This window comes from Pyrus communis, chromosome 10 (assembly GCF_041283825.1).
Source record: "Pyrus communis isolate YQ-2024b chromosome 10, ASM4128382v1, whole genome shotgun sequence".
Taxonomy (NCBI): Eukaryota; Viridiplantae; Streptophyta; class Magnoliopsida; order Rosales; family Rosaceae; genus Pyrus; species Pyrus communis.
The window spans coordinates 3,538,808-3,563,431 of record NC_142574.1 but is presented as its reverse complement, the minus strand read 5'-3'; the positions used below and the strand labels follow the sequence as shown (position 1 = coordinate 3,563,431).

The window sequence follows — 24,624 nt, the reverse complement described above, 5'->3', positions numbered from 1 at the left end:
TTATTTAAATGACAAGACTCAAGCAAGGGTTAAAAGCTATGAGAATTGGTAAGAGTATTGGGTTACTCTTCATAATTGTCAATTGATTTTATGGTATAACATCAGCTTTCTTCAAGAATATTGTTCTCTCATGTGTTGGGAGGTTGCAACTCACCCAAATTGTGAGCCTTCAAGTTTTTTGGTGCTCACATCTAATCATCCCCAAAGAATGCCTCTTAGGGATGTTGAAGAAGGGTCTAGTACTCGTTTAGGGTGTTCTTCAGCTAAGGTGGCTTGGTTGTCCCCCTAAATCAGAAGGGGACCTTGGCTCAAAGAGGTTCCATTGTTGGAATAAAGCTTTTATGATCCGTCATATTTGAAACTTAATTTCTGGTGCTTCTAATTTATCGTCTAACTAGGAGAAGGTTTATTAAGATATTTCATTTTGGAGTGCCTCATTTCCTTTAGTTTGCTCTTTTTTTTTATTTTTCGGACAAACGATATTATCTACATTAAGGGAAGATAGGGAGAGGGTGGGCTTAGCCTTACAATGGGCTAACAATAATGCGATTCAAATTCACTTTTGCCGAGAATCAAACCTAAAACCTCTCACTCACAAGTGAAGAAGAATACTATTAGATCGTAGTACTAAGTGGCTCCTTTAGTTTGCTCTTAAAAGTGGAGAAAATTTCTTCATCTCAAAGGGTTGGTTACATCGTTCTCTTTTTAATAATAACTAGCATTTCTGCACACACCTTGCGTGTACGAAATACCTTTTTTACATTATGACGCGCTACATGCGACATACATAATTCCACTCCACTAATTGCAAGCGCTGCTTGGCCTTAAAAATCTTTTAAATGTACGACATTTATTTACAATCTTGCTACAAGTCCCTCTATCCTTTACTCTAGATTGATCTATAATGTTTTAACTTATCTGCCGTTCTCATTTTCATAATAATAATTATAAAAAAAGAAGAAAAAAGAAGGCAGTGTTTGGCCCCACAATTAAGAATAACCGCACAGCAGAGAGACCGCCCGCGCAAACAAGGCCGTACACGCAGGAAGGGAGTCCTTGTCCATTAAGCAAACTTGTAAACCACGCGTTTGGTCCGTAGCCAAACACCCTGTGTGTCACTTTTACGTATAGCAGTTAGTCCTCTCCTCAGCTACTGATCATTGTTCTATCTCCCCAATTCCTTCCGCTTCTGCGACATAAACAAAATCGAAGACGCAGAGAAAAGATTGAAACTTTGATTTGGGAATTGAGGATTTGGATTTTCATCGGCCATGTCGATGCTCGATTCCTTCTTCAACAAGGGCTTCAAGGCGGCCAAATGGTACCCATCACTCATCTCTCTCTCTCTCTCTTTCTCTCAGTTTTTGTGTCCTTTTTTCGTTGTAGTTTCGTCCAAATTTTTATTGCGATCGAAAACTTGGATCGATTTGGTAACTCTGTTTGTCTGGAAGTGTGAGATTTTACAAAATTTTTATTTTTTAGAAAACCCGTTGTATTATGATCTACTGAGGATTTTGGGGACGTGGGTTTGGAATTATTTGCGTTCTGTGGATGCGCTATGCAACTTTGAGATTTTGATTTTTTCGGTTTCGGGTGATTTTATGTGAGTGTGTATTTGTATGTGCAGCAAAACCCTGCTGAAATTGACGATTCCGCGGATGAAATTGTTGAGGAACAGGAGAGAAATTCAGATTAAACAGATGCGCCGCGACATTGCCAAACTTCTTGAGACTGGCCAAGAGGCTACTGCTAGGATTCGGGTAATTCATCTTTTTTTTCCATATATTCTCGATACCAAGAGATGTTGCTATGTATGAATTATATATGAGTTGGGTACTCCTATTAGAAAGTAGAGTATGAAGAAAAAGTTTAGTGTGGGTATTTATAATGATCATTGTGTAATGGTGTTGTTGATATTTATATTTCAGGTGGAGCATATTATTAGAGAAGAGAATATGATGGCAGCTCATGAGATCCTTGAGCTATTTTGCGAGCTTATTGCTGTCCGCCTTCCAATTATTGAATCACAAAGGTTATTCTCCTATAACTTACAGCCCAACCTTCTGGTTTAACATTTGTGTAAGCTTATATTCTTGTGGTCAGAACCGTAAGCTGAAGTTATGTCATATCTCGTATTCTCTCTACGCAGGGAACATTTTCAGTACTGTATATTTTCTTAATGAAAAAAACTCAGATGATTTTTGGGAGGGATTATAATGCATGCTGTTATGCCTGCTATCTTTTTGAATGGCTAATTATGCACCAATAGGTTGATTAACTTGATTTCACCAAATCAAATTTAAGTCAATGTTTGCAAATTTGGAAAATATCTATACATATCTTTTAGTATGGTGAAGGAATGACCGTTTGCGGATTGTATAAAGAAGGAAGATTTAGTTTTTGGTTGATGCATGCTTTCACTTTCTTTGTAGAATCTCATTCTTAAAAAGCAATTGATATGTTGTAAAGAAGGAAGACCATTGTTGCTAGAATAAAGAATAAAATGACACTTAATCAATTAATCAAATCAAATCAAAGGATTATTTTTAAATATTTGAGGGATTTGGCACAGGACCTTGGCTATAAGTGTGAAAGATTTTAACTTCAGCTAAAATCCCTTTGCTCCCCCCACCATACCTGTTTCCCCACCCATATTTTATCAAAGAGTTTTATTGGAGTTTGATTCTTATATGTTATTACCTTAGGATAATCTAAATTAGAAAAGAATGCCCATGTATCTTTGATTTTGAAACCTAACTATAAGTTCTGAATAACTTCTTTTCTTTTCTCTTTTCAAGTTTCCTTACAAGACCAAATAAAGCTCTTTGACTTGTTAGTTGTAACTTTGCGTTAGATTGATGTGACTAGTTTTTCTTCACAGAAACACCAGACAAACTTAAATCTTGGAGAAGAGCCTTATAAACCACATGTTATAGCGAAGGGGGCAAACAGCCCCTACATTCCAAGTGGGTGTTAACTGTTAACAGAACCAACCTCTTTAGACTAAGACAAAAGCACAGAATCACAAACACACACATCATTTTGAAATGTACATGGAGCAGAGATAAAATCGTTAAGAGAAAATTATAGATGAGAGGAAGAGACTTCAATTGCATAGCTACATTTCTTACGTACGAGGACATGGGACTTTGGATATGATGATATGGTTTCTCATAGCATTTGTTAAGTCAGGAATACATCATTTTATTACTTAATCAGATGTTGCTGTGGCTTCATCTGCAAAGCTTGTAATTTGTGGGGTAAAACTTTTTATTTTTACTGTCTGACTAAGCTTGTATACTAGCCTGTGTTTTCTCATGGTATGCAGAAATTTGGCTACTGCATTTTAGGTTAGATCACAAAAGCTTTATGAAATAATTTGAAGGTGCAATGATCATATTTTCTTTTGGAAGTCTAATCAATCATATTACATGTTAGTTAAAGGTCCAAAGTCAAACAATTTTTTAAGTTTTGGGGAACCCAAACTTAATCGTTTAATTGACTTGTTTGTATTCCCATAAAATAGATATGCATGAATTTGCAGTTCCATAGAAAACATGCTGCTAATGGGCCTTCTCTCTTTAACCTTGTTATGGCTTTCTAGTTTCATATATATACTTAAGTTGGCTTCTAGAAATAGTTGGGGAGAGAAGAGAGAGGAAAAAGAAAATTTGAGAACTAGTGATTTTTCTTCTTGTGGAATATGAGCACTTTAGCTAAGCTGGATTGTTGTATAGGCTCGTACTTTTCTTCCCAAATTGTTACAAATAAAATATTTAATACCATCTTTTACCGATATATTCTACAAACCAAACAGAGTTTGTCATTCGGGGATTGCAATTCAGTCACTAAACCCACCAAATGCTAGCGGGGAGCACTGTCTGCTCTCTAACCGATGGTTTGTTGTCGTGTTTTTGGAATAGGGAGTACAATAGTATCAGTTATGGGAAGTTTGTTTGAGTTTCACATTTACTTTGTCCTTGTTCCTTGATGGAGGATCTAATGAACCCATTATGAAATTTCTAACTGTACTAAGACTTGCGAACTGTAGTGGAGATTTAGATGGCATACCATGCATTATACAACCCCAACCCTCATGTATCCCAGGGAATTCCATTAACTCACATGGCACTTCCACATAACCCACCATGTTACTTTACGAGGTAGCATGCAACACATGCACTTCTAGCATCACTTAGCTTGTTATCTTGGTTAGTCTGTGTACCTTAACTAGGTTCATATGGTTGATTTTCTCATCTTTCCACTATCTCATTCTCAAAGTGTTGTCTCTGATACTTGATTTACTTTTTTGGCATTAAAGTTTGTTGAAGTCTTGACACAAAAAGTTAGCAAGTTTTGTAATTACTTACATTTTAAAATTCACCTAATCTTAAAAAATTTGGTTATAACTTTTTGTTTGATACAGGGAATGCCCTATAGACTTGAAAGAAGCAATATCCAGTGTGTGTTTTGCTGCGCCAAGATGTGCTGATCTGCCGGAGTTGCTGCAAGTTCAAATGCTATTTGCCGCCAAATATGGGAAAGAATTTGTCGCAGCTGCAGCAGAGCTCATACCGGATTGTGGTGTCAATCGCCAGGTTTTATGAACTTTCTTTTTGTGGTGTACTCCCTTTTTCTCCCATGATATTCATCTTAGTCAACTAAAACTGCAAGGGTGTTGTTCATGATATTTAGGCTCCTATGATCTGTTTGTGACACTCAATTTTGATGCAGTTGATAGAACTGCTATCTGTTCGTGCTCCCTCACCTGAGAAAAAACTGAAGCTTCTTAAAGAAATTGCTGAAGAGCATGGCCTGGATTGGGATCCTGCTGCATCTGAAGCTGAAATTTACAAACCGCATGAAGATTTGTTGGTAAGCATATACGCCCCTGCTTGGTTTCATTTTTTGTTTGTTCTTTTTCCCTATTTCCTTTTTGCCTATGTCTACTTAAATCTGTCCCCTAATTGTCAGAGTGGTCCGACACAGTTTGTAAGTGGGTCTAAATTGCCCCTTCCCCAAGAAAAACATGATGAAACATTGCAATATGCCTCGGATCAAGCCCAGAAAGAACTGTCTGATTCTGATGACGGTTTGGACTCATTAGACTTTCCTGAAGTTCCTAAGCAGTCACTACGACCAAGTGCAAATCCAGCCTCAGCACCAATGATGCCTCCTCCTTTACCAACCCATCCACACCCTGAAATTGATCAAGACTTGTCAAACAAATGTGGGTCCATTGAAAATCAATCTAAAGAGCCATCCTTTGAGTCCGGAGAAGTGATGGAAGAAGGATCAGTAGCTAACAATCAGGAACAGTCTCATCTCTCGGTTGGCGGTGTGGAAGATAAGCAGTTTTTGCCATTTATTTCTGCCCCTTCACTTTCTTCTGCATCATTTCCTACAAGACAAAGCAATCCACCACCCTCTCTATCAAGAACAAGAACAAGAAGTGAGGTCAATGTTGATTTGCAGGATGTGTTAGCTGCTGCTCAGGCTGCTGCGGACTCTGCAGAACGTGCAGCGACAGCTGCTCGCTCAGCAGCTAGTCTTGCACAGGTCAGAATCAACGAGATTACCAAGAAAAACAGCGAAGTAGTCCCTGAAAATTGGTCTGAAAGTGAAAACCCATTTCATGTAGACATTCCTGATCAGTCGGCTACTCAAGCTGCTGCGGACTCTGCAGAACGTGCAGCGACAGCTGCTCGCTCAGCAGCTAGTCTTGCACAGGTTAAAACCAACGAGATTACCAAGAAAAACAGCGAAGAAGCCTCTGAAAATAGGTCTGAAAGTGAAAACCCATTTCATGAAGACGTTTCTAATCAGTCGGATGCTAGAGAAAAACCAGACTTCGATCATCATATCCCCAGTGGTGGTTCTGATGGTGTTATGAATTCTCCCGTACCCCATCAAATCTATTTATATGGCCAGGGATCCGAGATATCAAATGCTTCGTCCATCACTATGGAACCTCTTAATGCTGGTTTTGATTCCACGCTTCCCAATGATCATGCTTATGAACGCGAGCCTGTTCGTCATCAGCCTCAGAGATTGTCTTCAATGGATGACGACCCATACTTCTCGTACCCAAACTTATTCACATCACAAAATTCAAATGTCGGATCTCTTGCTCAGTCTGCTACAGATAATCCGTTCCCTTCCCAAGGACGCTGAGGTTGAGTAGTTTCTGTTTGACTCGTCGGATCAATCTTTCTTTCTCAGATCTTGCTGGTTAGGGGATATGGTTTATACCGTCACTCGAACTTTTGTTATAGGGTGTTTTCAGAGTTATTTGTATAGTTTTGTTTGTGTAAGTTTATTGGGTGAGTTTTGAGTTTTTGATTCTGTGGAGGTGTTCATGGTCAAGAATTCATGGTATGTAGTCTTGGTGACAATTGGGATAGCAATGTACCACTTGGTTTGCTGCTCGAAATGACTACACACACATATTATAGTTCATGAAATGTTATTTACTCTATGCCTTGATAAGGAAAATTTGAACTTTGAGTGCAAAACAACGGCAAACCATTTACCAAAATATAATTGTGATTGTGAACTTATGAGGTTCGTCAACTACCCCAACCCATATTTGCATATACGAGCGGCTTTTAAATTTCCTAATTTTGTTAGATTTATTTTTGCACACATATACCTATTAAGATTTAAATTATTTTAAAAAACATGATCAGTAGCAGGAAAACGAATGCAAAAGTTTTTATTAAGGTCTCGTTTGATAATTATTTCGTCTCTTATTTTCACCTTTTATTCTTGTTTTAGAAAGAAAGAAGAAGTACATTCGAGAATGAGAGACATGACAGAGTAGAAAAATGCACACAAAAGAAACCCAAAAGACCAAAAACCTAAAAATTATATTGAAGTTCTTTTCACTTCATGATTTTGTTTTCATTCATTCTTCTTTGTTGCTTCCCTTCACTCCTACCACCCTTCTTCATTTCCCTTTTTCCTAAAAAAGAATATAGTTATCAAGCGGATAAAAAAAATTAGATAGAAATTAGAATATAACAACGCATGATACATTGACAATTTGTGGTAGACCCATTAAGAATACTTCTCTAACAAACACTTATGCTCAAAAGCACTTCAGCTTCTAGTAAAAGCACAACAATATTTTAATAAAAATGCAAGTGATGCTTTGATAAACACTATAAATGACTTATGAAAGAAATACATAATAAGTGTCTTTTCTGTAAAATTGTTTAAAAACACTTCTAACTTTTTATATTAAAACACTTTTAACATTTTAGGTAATCTAAAAGCGGATTTGATTATTTTAAAAACACTTCCTAACAACTAGAAATTAAATTTTTTTTTTTTTTGGACAACTAGCAATTAAATTTAACTTGTTAATGAGGAAGAGTTTCTCCGACAAAGTATAGAAAATATTGGCTAGCCTATAAAGGACAGCCACGCGTCAAATCATTTATCCCCTCAATATGTAAGTGGCTATGAACTCCAAATTCAGGATAAAAGCTCATTCAATTATCAACCGTCAATCCCTCTCCTTCTCCACCATCCCAACCGTCCATCCATCCCTCATATCATCTCCAAAAGGTCCAACCCACTTCTTTCCATTTCCAAATCGTTTCTAACAAATCATCAGAAAAAATAAAAGAAGAGAGAGAGAGAGAGAGAGAGAGAGAGAGAGCCACCCAATTTCCACCAATGGCCGCCCTCCAACACACCACAATCTCTCTCCAATCCAAAACCCCATCCCCACCACTCTCCTCCGCCCTCACTCCGCGGACCACCACCCTCTCCTTCTCCTTCTCCTCCACCTTCTCCCCCCTCCCCCTCAAACTCTCCTCCTCAGCCCTCACCGCCCGCCGCAACGGCTCCGGCTCCCTCGGCGCCCGCATGAACGCCTCTGCCGCCGCCAGCTACGCCTCTGCGCTAGCCGACGTGGCGAACTCGAACAACACCCTTGAAACCACCAGCGGCGACGTGGAAAAGATCGAGAAGTTCTTCGGCGAGCCGTCGGTGTTCGACTTCTTCATCAACCCGACCATCGGCCTGGAGAAGAAGCGGCAGGTGCTGGACGACATCGCCAAGTCGTCGGCGCTGCAGCCGCACACGATCAACTTCCTCAACATCCTGGTGGACGCGAAGCGGATCGACCTGATAAAGGACATCGTGAAGGAGTTCGAGGTGGTGTACAACAAGATAACGGACACGGAGCTGGCGATCGTGAGCTCGGTGGTGAAGCTGGAGTCGCAGCACTTGGCGCAGATAGCGAAGCAGGTGCAGAAGCTGACGGGGGCGAAGAACGTGAGGATCAAGACGGAGATTGATCCGAGCCTGGTGGCGGGGTTCACGGTGAGGTACGGGCAGTCGGGGTCGAAGCTTATTGACTTGAGCGTGAAGAAGCAGCTGGAGGAGATTGCGGCGGAGCTTGATTTGGGTGACATTAAGCTGAATTTATAACTCCAAATTTGCTTTTGATTTTGGTTATGGTGTAATCACTGTAATCTGTAAAACCGTACGTATGAGTATATATATGTATGTATGGGGAGTTTTTACATGAATTTGAGGCAATTTTGAAGGCCTTTTTGCTGCTACGTCATTTTTGAAACAAGGGAGTAATTGACTATTTATTACGGGGAATAATTTTGCTCGTCATTTTACTTATTTACGTTGAATTTAAATATAAATTTTAAACTTTAAACTCATTACGTGGTAGCAAGTAGAGTGATGAGCAGTATTATCATTTGAAAGTGGTGAATAAAAATACACTCTTTATTACGGATTAGTGATTTAGTTAAGTAAAAGTATCCTTTTTAACCTTTAATATAACATGTTGCTATCATTTGATTTATTCAATTTGAATCTCGCTGTTAAAAATAATAAATAGAATAGGCGACAAGCTAAAAAGTATATGTATATATCTCCTAAGTAAATAAAACCCCCTAACATGTGAGGGGCATTTATGTTAGGCCATTTCCAAGGGTTGCTAAAAGCTCTGGACATAATTTTAGCCATAAACAATAGGATACTACTTAGTACTCATTAGAGAGTATTCCATGTATTTACATTTTGGTTTGATCTACTTTCTAATTTGGACTAGTAAAAATGCTACGTGTTTCTTTCTTTTAATGCCCAAAAAAATTAATGATATGTTCGTTGTTTTTTAGAACAATAAAATATGTGTTAATTTATAATTCAACAAAATTAAAATGTATTCACTAATAAGTATCCAATATATCCTAAAAAATATAATTATTTTTTCAGAGGAGTAGCGGATTAATGTTTTCAGTCTCCAATCATAGAGGGCTAATTAAATTACTAGAAAATTTTTACTACAACAACCAAATTAAATAGCACGGCGTACAAAATTTAAGACAGGAACCTTTCGAAGATAGATTGGAAGTCTTCAGCCCTTGGATGCCGACGGGGCAACAAATTATGTGCGTTAATTTTCGGGTGCACGGAAAGCCGTATTCTGCGATGTGCTCCATCATCTTTTCACCGTACCATCAAGTCGTGGTCTCCACCAAAGTAATTATTCATGTGCCTGGGGGCTGATTTGAGCCCACCGCTCATTTACAAAATGGAAAGAGATCCTCTTTGGATCTCTTCCATTAAAGCTACTGGATCAAGTGATCCGCAATTTTGAAATTTCATTCAAAAGCCTACCTGTTTTGATCTTTAAAAATTATAATAATTTTTGACCGTTGAATGAAATTTCAAAGACCTTCACTTGATCCGGTGATCTTGGTGGAATAGATCCGGAGAGGATCTCTTTCCTTACAAAATACCCTTAGATTGGGGAGAGATTTGTTTAGTGTGTCCGAATTATGGGATGAAATGTCAAATATTATTGTACAATTAAAGGGATACTTGAAAAAAAAAAAAATAAATAAATAAAATTTCTTCCGTTGTTTTTGCTTTTCATGGATTCCAACTAGGAGAAATAAAGATTTTTTGTGGTCATCCCCCAAAATTAGTTTTAGTCTTGACTTGTTGAGGTGATTTTAAGTGTACTCTGAGGTCTTAATATATTTTTTTATATTACATTTTGCGGTCTTTAAATTGAATCAATTTCTAATTTTCATTTGTTTCAACGTTCGAAGCGGAGTTGCATTTGCATCTTTTCACTTTTTCAAATAACACGAATCATTTTCTTACACGTGTCACTTCTTCACTAGTGCACTTCTATTATACTCATAGGATTTGGATCATTTCCTGAGCCCAAAGAGAAAATCCTCCTGACCAAAGGACTTGAGGTCTTGGATAAAAATCCAACGGTTACAATTATTATAACCTTAAAGAAACCTCTCTATTTGTAGCCGTTGAATTTTCATCCAATTGCCCAAGTCATTTGATCAGGAGGATCCTCTCCTTGGGCTCAGGGGAGGATCCAAGTCCATACTCTTAAGCCTCGATTAATGAATTTTTAATTCATAAACTAATTGTAAATTAGGTCGAAAATTCATGAACCATCTCTATAAATAAATAAATAAAAATAAAAAAAACCTAATGAAAATGACTTGAAAACTTTAAGTTTTAACGGACAAAATAAACGGTAAAGTGAATAATACCATGATTAAATTTTTAATGTAAAAAAAATTATTTTTCGTTAAAATAAACAGTACCGAAAGTTTTTCATTAAAATCCCCATAAAAAAAAATTATAAAAATTTGTGGGTAACCGTTAATGGATGGTCAGCCCATCCACTATGGCCAGTCGGCCACTAAAGAGCCCCAAAGCCCGTTCTGTACAAATAACGCAGCAACTCTTGTGATGTATTTATACCACCACTTTCCCGCAAAAGCTTACAAGGTCAAGTACAACTCTTTGCCGCCCCGCGTTCACTGTCACGTGACGCCCCTTATCTAATAATGCATTACCCCGTGCAAATTGCTCTTCACATGACAATACATTATTGGATAAAGATGCCACGGGACGGCTAAACCTGTTCCATGTAAGTTATTTCATGTAAGTTGTTCTTCAGAATATGGCCTATATGACATGAACGAGCAAACCAGTAAATTAATCCAAAGAAAAATTCAGCTCCAACTACGGGACTCGACCTCATTCCGAGATGAGACTGCCAGCGTATAAACGGATAAGATACAAAAACGACTGGACCGCAAATAAGTATGGAGAGCATAAAGATTATGACTGCCACAGCTTTCTTATATAAAAAATGGAGGGCTTTGTCACACTGCAGCAGATGATACAAATTGCATCTTACTAAAGCAACTCATATGCACAAGTGTAATGAATAAAATGCAGAATGGACTTATAAGATACATTAATCAGGATATCGTCATTCAGAAAGGAAACGAAAAATTGTAGGTTAAAAAATTAAGTAGAAAATAATTCCTCACCTCCCATCTTTTTTCGCGTCTACCACACCAAGGTCACCTTGGACCGGATAACTCAACTGCATGCAAATTTTCTGTTGAGTCAACAATCCAATCTGAATTCGGGTGAGGAGCTAACTCCACTTCTTGGCGAAGCACTTCGACCTTTTGCCACTCATCCCATCTTTCTGCCAAGCCATCACCTTCAAGCATCCTTACAACTTCCGACATCTTAGGCCGGTCCATTGGGGAGCCTTGTGTGCAGAGCAGTGCAACTTGAATTAGCTGCTCTACCTCAGCTTCTACATAATTACTCTGGAGATCAGGATCAACCAGCATTTCTAGCTTTTTCTCCTTCAGTAGTCCTTTCACCTGGAAAAGCACTCAGCTCTGTTAGATGTTGTAGAAATTTCGTATTTTACTCTGTTACGAATGCAGAGAAACCCCACACACGAGATTGTTGATAACTCCTCTTTTTAATCAAAAGAGGACAAGTTGTGCAAGGCATGCACATGAATGGGGAAAAATATGACACCAGAAAGCAAATACAAATCTTTTGTCATCTGACTCAACATATACCAAATATGACACCGGGTATTGAATTTAGGCAACGAATATACAGAAAACTAGTCAGACTGCAATTCTCGAGAGTTTCTTGAGACGAGCTAGAAATTTTAGCCATACAACCACTAAGCGGATTGTTTATAATTACAAGTGTCTACAGCAGATAGGAGCAAATAAACAAAAACTTCTAAAAGAATCTTCACCTTGTTAATTTACATTTACGGTGTCTCAATATCCATATTTTATTAGTATACGTAAGCAAAGTCCATTACGCATTCCTACCCTACCTAGGCTGATCCTCTCTCAATAGCACTTACCTCCATTCTAAGATTGGATATCATTATCAAGAAAACAGCTTGTTGGTTTCTACAGGTTTTATACAAGGGATAAAAAGCTACAACGCAAGTTCACAGCTACAGTCCAAGAAAATGTCCAACCGCGGCCGGGATCACAGCAAAAATGGCAGAAGCAAATTGATTTCACAAAAATGAGTAACAATGGAACAGAAAAATACCCAATCAAGCAACATGACATCATCATCATTTGCAAGGCGAGCAAGATCAAAAGCCCTCTGACCAGTAATAAGCTCCAGAAGCATGATACCATAGCCAAAAACATCAGTTTTCTCAGATGACTTCCCGGTAGACAGGTACTCTGGAGCTATATGTCCAATTGTGCCACGTACTGCAGTAGTGACGTGGGTGTCTTTGTAGTCCATAAGTTTAGCCAACCCAAAGTCTCCAACAACAGCCTCAAACTCCTCATCCAGCAAAATGTTTGCAGCTTTCACATCACGGTGAATAATCTTCGGGTCACAGTGATCATGCAAATAAGAAAGACCCCTTGCAGATCCCAGTGCAATTCGCTTCCGAGTTGGCCAATCAAGAGGTGGTTGGTTTGGCGGGCGTTCTGGATTAATGTATAAATAAAGGCATGAATATAACAAGAACATATAATGGGACAATAAGCATTAAGTAACTAATAAGAAAGTGGAAACCAGTGTTAGCGTTTTTTAGTTATAATTGAATAAACAGCACATTGAGTGAGACGAAGAAAACTTCCAAGATAGAGTATCTTCATAAAAGTGTTCTAAAATGCAATGAAGCTATACCTCTTAAACATGAGGCAACACTCCCGTTAGCCATGTAAGGATAGACAAGTAACCGTTCAGTTGGTGTCATACAGAACCCACGTAACCGAAGAAGATTTCGATGCACAGCCATGCTGATCATCTCTACTTCAGTTTGAAACTGCAACTCCCCACCAGGGGTGCGCTCTTCTTTCAGTCTTTTCACAGCGACTAGCGAACCATCTGCAAGGCGCCCCTTGTAGACCTTACCAAATCCACCTCTCCCCAGAATGTTTTTGTTGCTAAAACTATCCGTTGCAACTTGTAATTCTCGCAAAGAAAACCTCTTGAGCTGCCCAAGATGTACTTCAGGATCCTCCTCCGCTGCAAGAGATGATGGTATGCTTTTAAACAAACTATTGAACTGAAAGTGATTCATATTTCAGTTAAATTACTAACCAGGTACATCAAAGAAAAATTCTTGCGGCTTCCTCCGGCGCCACCATGCAAATGCAATTGCAGGGGCAGCAAATAGTAAAGCAGCACCAGCGGCAACTCCACCAGCAATAGCCCCAGTGGCACCATTACCTCCTGATATGTGATGAAATAAAGATTAGACACCAGCTACACACAGTTTTATAGCCCAATAAAAAGGTTACATGCGAATACTTCACTAAATAAATATAATTTAGAAAGATAGTGCAGTTGATCCAAACTCTGGAAGCCTGAAATGACAAGACCAGAAGTAAAATGAAGAAATCTACCAACTAAAGATGCAATGCCTGCCTTTGCAGAGATGAATGCAATAAAGCCTCCCACAGGTCAGCAATCGCATTTTAACCAGGGGAAAATATAGAGAGAGAAAAAAAATTGTACAACAAAAGGAAAATGAAAAATACTTTTCAAGTAATGTATAGAACTGCGACTGCTATAAACATAACTGATAACTCCTTGCAAGTGAAATTAACAACAATGACCAAGTTACATATAGATGTTAAAACTTAAAACATTCGAGTCCAGGACCAGGTTGTGCCTTTAGGCAAAGACATGCTATGTAGCTTCAGGATGAAAACACGCTACACGCATCACCTAAACCCCTGAAATTTAATAGTCAATAACAGGAAGATCAATTACCTGGTGTTGAAATTGGCGGTGGTGGGACAAAAGGTGGGGGAGGTGAAAATGGAGGAGATCCTGGGCAGGGGCGACCAGTTACTGGGCCACACAGATCCATGTTGTTAGCAAAACTGCAAATGGGAGAGAACAGTCATTCAGAAATCATAAAAAACAGAGTCAGAAAACCAAGTTTGTATATTAACAAGAAACCTTATGGGAGTGAATAAAGAAAAGGAGCCATTGTCTGGAACTACTCCTGAGAGACGATTATTTGATAGATCCCTGCATTTTGAAAGCAATATCAGAGCATAGAATCTTGCAACGAACAATACTAAACATGAGATGTGATGTCTGAGAGAGACTGGGATCAGATTGGCACTCACAGTACTTGAAGTGAAGAGATATTAGTCAAAGACATGGGAATCGGACCCGCCAAGCTGTTGTTGTTAAGCCGGCTATCCATGCACAAAGGATTTCAAGAAAATACACGGTAAGATTTACAGTCAATCAAAGAACATCCCTCATTTGAAACATTAATAGACAACAAATAAATAATTTATGCTAGTCTAACAAAACAGCACAAGCACAACATTGGCTTTATTCCAGAGTTCGTAAATGTGGTAGATGGAGAATCAATATTCAGGGTAAAAATACGTCAACTTTCGCCAGCAAAGAGACCTAATCTTTCGGCTGCAGATTGTGGAGTAACCACAATATCAAATGGCTCTTTGAAGACTGAATCGAAGTTACAAAGGATCACCGGAATTATCCCTCCGGCGAAAGCAGATTTTCAACAGACTGCCCCTATTTCAGGGACACGTGTCTGTTTTCAGATTGGAGATTTTGAATGCCCTGTCACTGTTGGTTTTGAAAGAAAGCAAGGAGAAAGCATGCACGTGACAGAGAGTGTGCGGGTTGAGAAGCCTGTAATTAATGACTCTACTTTTTCTGTAAGAAAGCAAGGTGAACAACAGAGAGTAGGAAAACTAACAGGAGCGGTGGAAATGACAGAAGTGGTGGATGTCACAGAAGGATCAGAAAAGGCAGTTGCGGGGGATTTTTTTAATAATTCATTAGAGAAAGGAAGTCAGAAAGAAGTGGTCTTTTCGGATGTAGGCAAGGGCTTGGAGTTATGTGGGACAGTTGGTGGCGGTGGTTGGTTGACAAGAGGAAGCAGCACTTCAATGTATTCAACAGTGAACAATTCTCAATATTCTTCGGCTATGAAAGCTCATCACAAGGGTGTTTCAAGTAAAACTCCAATGTGTTTCAATTTGAATTTCCTTGGGAGATTTGGCGATTCTGATATTTGTGGAAAAAGTTTGAAGCTTGTTCTTCCAAACGAGTTCGGATCTTATCTGACTCCTTTTGAGAGGCCTAAATTGAAGGAAATTCAATCTCCCAATCTCACCTTCTTAATTAATGATTGTGAACAGATGGATGAAAAGGAAAGTGATGTCGATGATGTTCCAATTAGGCCATCGGGCAGGTTGATTGAAGAGGAATCATCGGAACAAAGGATGAGGTTGACAGAGGATTTTGGTCTGGATTATTCTCAATTATCAGATTTTGGTGAAGACGAATACATGTCACAATCATCAGTTTCAGAGGAGGAGTTTGGTGATTCTTCACAAGACGAAAAAGAAACCTTCGATGTTTTTGATCGCTTTAACGATGTGTTTCACAATCTCTTCACTGATACAACAATGGAAACAAGGACGACGTTGGATGAGGTACCTTCTCAGTCGCATCATATAGCAAATTTAGACACTGTGGAACAAGTTGAATACAAAGATACTGGAAAAAACAAGAAACTGTTAAAGTACAGCAGAAGGAAAAGGTCGGCTAGGGTATCAGTCAAACGTGAAGCACAAACTCGAACTACCAAATTCATGTCAAATATGAAAGTTTCTTTGGTGCCACTGAAAAGGTCTTTATTTCTTGAGAGGAATACTGGGAAAGTCATTGCTAGCAAGCCTGTGGGTGGAAACAAGGCAGAAAAGAAAATTCAAGGGGGCATTGTCAGATTTAATGAAGATAATTAGCTGGAATGTTAGAGGATTGGGAAGTAGGCAGAAGAGGTTGATTTTGAAACAGCAATTCAGGCGATTAAAGCCCGATATTATTATCTTACAAGAAACAAAGAAAGAATCAATTGACAGATCGATTGTGGACAGTGTTTGGGGAAGCAGATTTAAAGAGTGGATTTACGCCCCTGCTCAAGGAAGATCTGGGGGTATAGCTGTGATTTGGAACACCAAACACATCTCGGTTATTGAATCTTTGGTTGGAGGTTTCTCTGTCTCCATAAAAATTAAAGCCCTCAATGGGTTGGATTGGTGGTTATCTGGTGTCTATGGTCCCTGCAAAAATAGAGAGCGAAAGGAGTTCTGGGAAGAAATGGCTGGCCTTTACGGTATTTGCGGACCAAGATGGTGTGTAGGAGGAGATTTTAACGTGGTGAGATTTGTAAATGAGAAATCAAATGGGGGAAGAATGACTACAAGCATGAGGAATTTTAATGATTTCATCCAAGATACAGAACTCAAGGATTTGGAGTTGCTCAATGCTCAATTTACTTGGTCAAACTTCAGAGAAGAACCTGTGTGTCGGAGGTTAGACAGATTTTTGATCTCGGTAGGCTGTGAAGAGATTTTTCCAGAGGTAAGACAAATGGCTTTGGCAAGGGTCACTTCTGACCATTGTCCAATCCAACTAGATACTAACAAGGTGAAATGGGGGCCAAGTCCTTTCAGATTTGAAAACATGTGGCTACAGCACCCAGATTTCAGGAACAAGTTCAAACAATGGTGGCAATCTGAGCAGGTGGAGGGTTGGGAAGGTTATAAATTTTCGTACAAGTTAAAAGCTATCAAAAGAAAGTTGCAAAGTTGGAGTAAGGAAAGTTTTGGTGATGTTGAGAAACAAATTAAGGATGCTGAAGCTAGCATAGAGGATTTAGATAGGAGAGAAGGGTTGGAAGGGCTAGATGTTGCTGCTAAAAGAAAGAAGGAAGAGTTACTTTTCCTTGTGGAAGATCTAGCTTATAAGGAAGAAGTGAAGTGGAGACAGAGAGGTAAAGTGGAATGGGCTAAAGAAGGGGATGGTAATACTAAATTTTTCCATAGAATAGCAAGTGGAAGAAGGAAGAGAAACTATATAGAAAGGTTGGAAGTGGATGATAGGGGAGTGGTAGAGGATGCAGAAGAGATAGAAAAACATATCGTTAACTTCTTCAAGTCCCTGTTTAGTAGTAACGAAGAGGTATGTTGGGGCTTGGAAGGCATCAATTGGGCCTCAATAAGTGAATCTGAGGCAGCTTGGCTTGAGAGGCCTTTTGAGGAATCGGAAGTACAAAGAGCAGTCTTTGATTGTGGAAGGGATAAATCGCCAGGACCAGATAGTTATTCCTTGCAAATGTTTCAACACTGTTGGGATTTCTTGAAAGTGGATATTTTGAAGGTCATGGAGGAGTTCTTTGAGACCGGAATAATAAATGCGGTGACAAATGAAACATTTATTTGTCTAATTCCGAAAAAGTCAGATTCTTTGAAAGTGACGGACTATAGGCCAATAAGCCTAGTTACTGGTTTATACAAAATTGTGGCGAAAACCCTAGCTTCAAGATTAAGGGAGGTTATGGGCAGCACAATCTCTCCACATCAAGGAGCCTTTGTTAAAGGCCGACAAATTTTGGATGCTGTCCTTATTGCAAATGAGGTGGTAGAAGAGGTGAGGCAGAAGAAAGAGGAGGGATTGGTGTTTAAAATTGATTTTGAAAAGGCTTATGATCATGTCGAGTGGAGATTTTTAGACGAAGTTTTACAAAGAAAAGGCTTTGGCATTAGATGGAGAAAATGGGTGCAGGGATGTCTAAATTCTGCAAATTTCTCCGTTTTGATCAATGGGAGGCCTAGGGGAAAATTTCATGCTTCAAGAGGATTGAGACAAGGCGACCCACTGTCACCTTTTCTTTTTACCTTAGTAGTGGACGTCTTGAGTAGATTAATGGAGAAGGCTCAAGAAAATCAGCTAATCAAAGGTTTAGGCATTGGGCAAGAAAGGGTGGAGATCTCTCATCTTCAATTTGCTGATGATACTATTTTCTTCTTGGCGGATGATGAGGAAGTTTGGAACAGTTTATTAGAGGTGCTCAATTTATTTTGTACTGTTTCAGGGTTGAAAATCAACAAAGCAAAGTGTTCTTTGGCTGGAATAAACTCAGATTGTGAGAAATTAAAAAGGTTGGCAGATTCTTGGGGTTGTGAGGTGGGTAGATGGCCAATAAAGTATTTGGGTCTCCCTCTTGAGGGTAGGCCAAGAGCACTTACGTTTTGGGATCCAGTGGTAGAAAAAATGGAAAAAAGACTTCAAAATTGGAAGAAGGCCTTCTTATCCAGAGGAGGCAGATTAACTTTGATTCAATCTGTTTTGGGAAGCTTGCCAATCTACTACATGTCCTTGTTCAAAATTCCTTGCGGGGTGATTGGACGCCTAGAAAAACTAATGAAAGGATTTCTTTGGGAGGGGGTGGAGGAAGGAAAGAAAAACCACCTGGTGAAATGGGAGAGAGTTATTAAAAGTAAGGAGGAAGGGGGTTTAGGAGTAGGGAATTTGAGGAATCAGAATGAAGCGTTATTGGCTAAGTGGTTGTGGAGATTCCCAAAGGAACCAAATTCTCTCTGGCACAAGGTGATAAGAAGCAAGTATGGGCTGCAGGATAATGGGTGGAATGCAAACCCTCCAGTGCGGGGTTCAAGTCGAAGCCCCTGGAAAGATATTTCGTGTGGTCTCCAATCATTTCTACAATGTTGCAAGTTTAAGGTGGGCAATGGGGAGAGGGTGAGGTGTTGGGAGGATGTTTGGTTGGAAGGGGGACCATTGAAAGAACAATTTCCTAGATTATTCTTGCTATCGAGAATGCACAACCAGAACATCGCAAGTTTTGTGGATCTTTCTATCAATTCTTTGAGCTGGAATTTTGATTTCAGGAGAAATTTGAACGAGGTGGAGATAGAAGAGGCGGCTAGATTATTACAGAAAGTGGAAAATGTTCGCTTGTCTCAATCAAGAGCGGATGATAGAAGGTGGAAACTGGAATTATCAGGATTGTTCACCTGCAAATCCTATCGCTCTTTCTTGAGCAACAATGGGATTGTGCAACATTTTCCACCCTCTTCTCAGATTTGGAAATCAAAAGTTCCTCCGAAGGTCAAAGTTCTTGTGTGGCTAGTGGCTATTGGGAGGCTCAACACTTGTGATCAAATTCAAAGGAGAAGTCCTTTTATTTGCATCTCTCCCCATTGGTGCAGTTTGTGTAAAGCAATGGAGGAAAGTGTTAACCACATTTTTCTTCATTGTTCTTACACGATTCAACTGTGGTGGAAATTGTTTCAGGAGGTTAGAGTAAGTTGGGTCATCCCAAAGGGTTGTTTTGAGCTTTTAAGCACTAATTTTGAGGCTCTAGGAATTGGGAGGAAAGCTAAAGCTTTGTGGGGTTGTCTGGTGTCGGCAGTTTTTTGGAACATTTGGTTGGAGCGTAACAAAAGAATTTTTGACGATTATACTGGTGTGGGGGTAGCAGATCTGTGGGGAAGAGTAAGATATTGGGCAGCATTATGGGCTTCAGTTTCAAATGAATTTAAGAATTACTCTCTTTCTCACATACTGTGGGATATGTTAGCAGTGGTAAAATGATTTTGGTTGAGGTTGTCCTACTTGTAATCTGATCCTCTGGAGAGATTTTCTTGTTCTGTTCTTGGTGGATTTCTTATCCACTTCTGTGTATTACACTTTTCTTTTTTAATAAACTGTTATAGTTTCTTCTCAAAAAAAAAAATTAATATAATTAATGGTGATTTTATACCACCACCCGATTTGATATATGTTTTCTATGCTCGTTTATGCCATCAACATCCCAGCGGCGTTCTATGCTCACAGAACCCGAAATCCTAATTTTACTTTTATACTAAAAAAATGTACAGAATACTGCAGTTCGCAGTTTCTTTTTCACTATCTTTGTTAGGTCCTGAGGCTTTAGATGACTAACCAAAAATCCCACGCATGACATGGTACTTATGTTTATAACATGGGCATTAAAGAAATAAGGTAAAAGATAAGTATACGCACAGGAATCGCAGTTTTGACAGCTTGCCCAAGGTGCCTGGGATTAGACCTGAAAAACTATTCAAATAAAGATCCAAGCTCACCAAGCTGGTTAGGTTCCCCAGTTCACTAGGAATTGGTCCACTCATGTTATTACTGTAGAGCTCCCTATCATAAAGGGAAAAAAACATATAAGTTTAATAGATAGTTCAGGAAAAACTGTGCAATACTATCAAATGGTTCAGGCAAACAAATGATATGAAAAATCTAGAATGTGATCTCAAAGTGTGTATATCACAAAAAAAATAAAAAAAAATAAAAAATAAAAATAAATAAAAAATAAAAATAAAAAAACAATGCTAGATAGTATTGATTAGCGATTTCCAGTTAATCTGCCAAAAAAACCCAACATTCTCAGGGTCTGGGCATACAAAAGATGTTATTACTATATGGCTTTCCCCCATGGCTCAACTGCAAACAACATCTCAAAGCAAATTTTATCTGCTGTAACAAGTTAGCTATCACTGAAACTAGTTTAATATCAAAGAACACATCTACTGGTAGACAATATTTATGATCTGGATGAGAAGCAGCTAAAAAACCGGTTAACAATTACGCAAACACTGAATGAATGTGAGATGAAAATTTTGAGAATATTCCCACAAATACTCATGTGACACTTAAATACTGTAAACTGAATAAACTTGACTGCCAATAAGGGAAAGATCTCTACATGCAGCCACATCTCATTGTTCAGAAATGGAGAGCTACCAGAACTGTATCGACAAAGAACTTTCAAAGACACTATCTGGTTTGGTTTAGTTTTCCATATATTTAGTAGTTCATGTCACTATCTGGTTTGGTTTAGTTTTCATCCGGGTATAAAAGACATAAGTTCCAGTAGTGATAGAAAAACCTCATTTAAAATAGACAACACGAGTGCTCATTAGGATTATAAGTGTGATTCTGCAAATGATGAATGCAACCACATACGTTATCCTGCTAACTGGGCAAGATACGGTTGGCAGATAAAAAATCTTGCACTTACTTCCCCCGCCCGTGTCAACTGACTCTGAAATGGTTAGCTATTTACATTACCCCATGCATTATGCAATCATCTTGATTTATACTATCAACAAGCTGTCCTCCATAAGTTTGTCTACCTATCAAGCATCATATGGTTTCACCACGGCATAAAATGTATAACAAGTCTAAATGTTATTTTTAAAGATACTTTCAAAATTGAGTAGAACAATTTGCAATAAATTAGGAAACCTTATTTTGTTTAACTTTTCTTTTATAAAAAAAATCTAAATGAAGACCTATCCCAACACAGTGCCACCTTTTTCTTTAAAGTAAGCCCCAACTCACCACCAACCTTAGTAGTCAAGGTTTAAGGGTCTACTACTTGCCATTAAGATTTCTAAAATTCTCATAACTTTACGTCCTTCCATTAAGTAGATACCAGTATATCTAACTAAAGTAGAAAAGATTCAAAGTGCAGACTAAGTTCTTCACCATCATAGTGCTTGATTTCTGTTTATATGACCAAAGTGTATTTATTCCAGGAATTCAATTTATTTGCACATCAATTTTTCCAACCAATCTGACAACCATGTCCCCAATTCCATGTATTAGGGCTGCCAGTGAAGTAACTCAATGAAAGATCTTCGAAATGGAGAGAATATTGTGCCCCCAACAACCTGATCACCATGGCCTAGGTTACACCATGTGCTAAGCTAATAACTACGTTCTTTCATATGCATAAAAATCAAATGACAATGTATGAAAGCAAATGGAATTGAGTATAAATCCACTGGGACAAACAAATAACTCCACTAGGACAAACAATACTTAGAAAAAGAATGAAAGCAACAGCGTATAATTAAACTCCCAAGTAACTTACAAATATTGTAAATTCTTGAGAAGGCCAAGCTGTGGAACAAGTTGACCAGACAAGGCTGCATTTCCAAGATCACTGAGATTACACATAAAACAAAGCATCATGAAGATTATTCTTCCCAAATGGAGTGATGCAAGAGCATGTTCTTTAAAGATGTCAGGAGCGAGAAAGCGTACACTCTTATGACGCTATTGTCATTGTTGCATGTAACATGAAACCACGTACAAGGGTTCACAAGAGTAGGATCCCAACTTTGCAGGACATTGTTGGGGTCCTCCAAGTTGGTCCTTAGAGTATGCAAGGCATCACCTGTTTGCGAAAACAAGAAAACTAATTAGTTGCTCATCATAAGCCATAAATACACTAGAACGGCTTAACATATCAGACCACAAAGTTTGAATTTTAAAGAGCACACCATTCTAGAATATCCAGAAAGAAATATAAAACCATTATGCATAAAAAAACAGATTGCTGGAGAACTTAAAGCAGTAAATACAATCCATAAAGATACAAGTTTCTGGAATTTGTGGGACTTGAAGTACAAAGCAAAACGCGATCCCCACAATTGATCACAAACAACAAATGATTAAATTTAGGTTTTCAATCATAAAGTTCTGTGGGTACAGCACTTCATTAACTATGGAAGGCAACTACTACCCTCAAAGTCTTATTGACACATAACACTTACAAAATATATAGAGGTTTACACAGAAATCACACATCATAAGGCCACAACTGGAAAATCAAATAATGGCACTTAAAATCAAGTGTGACAACCGAAACACCGATAAAAGCCGTAAAATAGTACGATTCTTCAAGGCTTTGTCACATTGAAGTTCAGCTTCCACTTCATTACATTTAATAGTTCTCTAAGCATATCAAAAGCTTAAGAAAACACTCCAATATTCAAGATTCATAAATGGCTTTCAAGTCCCAGTACAAGGTATGCAACTAAGTTTAAATGAGCATACTAAACTCCACTAACAGTAACCCATTTCCAAAAATTCATAGTATCAAGAAAATAAAGTAATTTATTTAAATTTTCTGTACTAAAAAAGATAACAAATTCTGTAGGAAAAAGAATGAGAAAAAGGAAGATCAGCATAAGTAAAGCTAGCTGAAGAAAGCAAACAACTACAGACCTTCCATATTAGCAAGCACCATTGTCATCCATAGTGGATGAGCCACCAAGATGAACCATAGACAAACTGAATTCCCAACCTTTCTCTCCATCTCTCTCTCACTTGCTTTTTACAAGTCTCAGATCCAAATGGTGTCTCACCCCCAAACACACCATCCCAGAAACCCCCTCCCAACTCACTCAGATTACCAAAATCCCAGCTCACAAATCTCACCCTAACAACAAACCCACCATTACCCACTTCCCCAAATCACAAAATTCACCCACACTACCAAATTCAAAACCCTAAGATCTCACCACCATAAGCAATCCACCAGTTAAAAAATCACAAATTTTCAACCATTTCATTCGCTTTCTCTGCTACCATTTTCGCCTAGCTTCCCCTTTTGCTCTTTCTTTCTCTCTCTCTCCCACCTCCTCTGAGCAGTTGCGTGGGATTCTTATTTCTTAATAGTTCTCTCTCTCTCTGTTTTTTTCTAATGCTTTTTCTAATTTCGCTTTTTTTGAGTGAGCGTGCGCGCACAGAGAGAGAGAGAGAAAGGGAGTGGAGTGATAGTGCAAAAAGCTCGGACAGAGAGAGAGAGCTGCCCGAACGGTGCAGACCGCTGCCCGGACGCAGACTCAAAACGCCTTCGCGCTCATAACGTGAAAAGGGACGTGACCGTTTTTCAGTCAAATCCTGGGCTTGAGTATGTGGGGGCCCACACCATTAGCCACCTCAAATTCGGTCCAACCTCTTCACTGTACTTTTTATTATTTTAACTAATATTTTAATAAAATTGTCCATTCTACTTTTATAAAATTTAAAAATCCAATATTCCAGCCACTTAGCCGATCTTCAACCTAAATGGCTAAACATAATTCTGTCTAGAATTATAATCTTGCAAAAACTTATATTTTAATGAACAACGTTAAGTCATACTCATGTATCATCTCCAACCGGATGGACTAAATATAGCTCTTCTCAATAATTTATTATTTTTAAGTTTATACTTTAAACTTATTGATAATTTAATTAAAGTACCGTTGTATAGTTTCAAAAATAATCGTTGAATTTGAATTAATTATTGCAACTGAGGAATTGAATTCCAACAAAAAAACCAAGAGAGGGGCTACATTTGGCCAAATAATGGCATGATGGGATCCACATAATATAGTCCAGTCATTGGTTGGAGATGAGTATTCTGAAATATCAAGTCATTTTTTGGTTTTTTGGACCCTTAGCCCTCTCCATTGGAGATAATCTTAGTATTATGGTCTAGTTGTATTCTTCTTCACTGGTAAATGAAGGTCTTGAGTCCGACTTTCATTAAAAATGAATTTGTACTACATTATTACTAATTTATTGTGAAACTAAACTCTTTCCTTCTCATTTAATATCGATAATATCTCTTATTCAAAA

At 38.4% G+C, this 24,624-nt stretch overlaps 3 protein-coding genes across 7 annotated transcripts; 2 read left to right on the top strand and 1 right to left on the bottom strand.

The window, feature by feature from the left end:
* Nucleotides 1-979: 979 nt before the first annotated feature.
* LOC137729779 (uncharacterized) lies at nt 980-6,433 on the top strand. Of its 2 annotated transcripts, none has more exons than XM_068468804.2 (6): nt 980-1,321; nt 1,628-1,760; nt 1,929-2,032; nt 4,427-4,598; nt 4,735-4,875; nt 4,990-6,433. In XM_068468804.2, exons 1-6 carry the CDS (start codon nt 1,272-1,274, stop codon nt 6,172-6,174), a joined length of 1,785 nt encoding a protein of 594 aa, XP_068324905.2. In that variant the 5' UTR covers nt 980-1,271; the 3' UTR covers nt 6,175-6,433. The 2 variants fall into 2 exon arrangements, with proteins under 2 accessions (XP_068324905.2, XP_068324904.2); XM_068468803.2 differs by having other exon boundaries at nt 4,975-6,433.
* An 896-nt stretch (nt 6,434-7,329) lies between these two features.
* Nucleotides 7,330-8,576, top strand: LOC137728659 (ATP synthase subunit delta, chloroplastic). Its single transcript, XM_068467385.2, has one exon. The coding sequence runs from the start codon at nt 7,684-7,686 to the stop codon at nt 8,440-8,442; it is 759 nt and encodes a 252-aa protein (XP_068323486.1). The 5' UTR covers nt 7,330-7,683; the 3' UTR covers nt 8,443-8,576.
* Nucleotides 8,577-10,541: 1,965 nt separating this feature from the next.
* Nucleotides 10,542-23,745, bottom strand: SERK1 (somatic embryogenesis receptor-like kinase 1). Of its 4 annotated transcripts, none has more exons than XM_068466561.2 (12): nt 23,224-23,745; nt 22,258-22,390; nt 22,085-22,156; nt 20,203-20,346; nt 14,457-14,528; nt 14,284-14,355; nt 14,092-14,204; nt 13,417-13,548; nt 13,000-13,341; nt 12,403-12,797; nt 11,349-11,696; nt 10,542-10,930 (listed from the first exon to the last, which is right to left on the bottom strand). In XM_068466561.2, exons 1-11 carry the CDS (start codon nt 23,312-23,314, stop codon nt 11,382-11,384), a joined length of 1,881 nt encoding a protein of 626 aa, XP_068322662.1. In that variant the 5' UTR covers nt 23,315-23,745; the 3' UTR covers nt 10,542-10,930; nt 11,349-11,381. The 4 variants fall into 4 exon arrangements, with proteins under 4 accessions (XP_068322662.1, XP_068322661.1, XP_088533549.1 ...); XM_068466560.2 differs by having other exon boundaries at nt 10,740-10,977; nt 23,224-23,689; XM_088677423.1 differs by lacking the exon at nt 10,542-10,930 and adding an exon at nt 10,983-11,065 and having other exon boundaries at nt 23,224-23,689.
* Nucleotides 23,746-24,624: the final 879 nt, after the last annotated feature.

Bases quoted from the DNA above. Each gene is read 5' to 3' on its own strand.
- LOC137729779 (XM_068468803.2), top strand. From the start codon at position 1,272: ATGTCGATGCTCGATTCCTTCTTCAACAAGGGCTTCAAGGCGGCCAAA. The intron at 2,033-4,426 runs GTTATTCTCCTA...TGTTTGATACAG, and splicing joins CCAATTATTGAATCACAAAG to GGAATGCCCTATAGACTTGA. The intron at 4,876-4,974 runs GTAAGCATATAC...CCTAATTGTCAG, and splicing joins AACCGCATGAAGATTTGTTG to AGTGGTCCGACACAGTTTGT.
- LOC137728659 (XM_068467385.2), top strand. From the start codon at position 7,684: ATGGCCGCCCTCCAACACACCACAATCTCTCTCCAATCCAAAACCCCA.
- SERK1 (XM_068466561.2), bottom strand. From the start codon at position 23,314: ATGGAGAGAAAGGTTGGGAATTCAGTTTGTCTATGGTTCATCTTGGTG. The intron at 14,529-20,202 runs GTGCGTATACTT...GTGCATGGATAG, and splicing joins CTGTCAAAACTGCGATTCCT to CCGGCTTAACAACAACAGCT. The intron at 14,356-14,456 runs GTGAGTGCCAAT...TTCAAAATGCAG, and splicing joins ATCTCTTCACTTCAAGTACT to GGATCTATCAAATAATCGTC.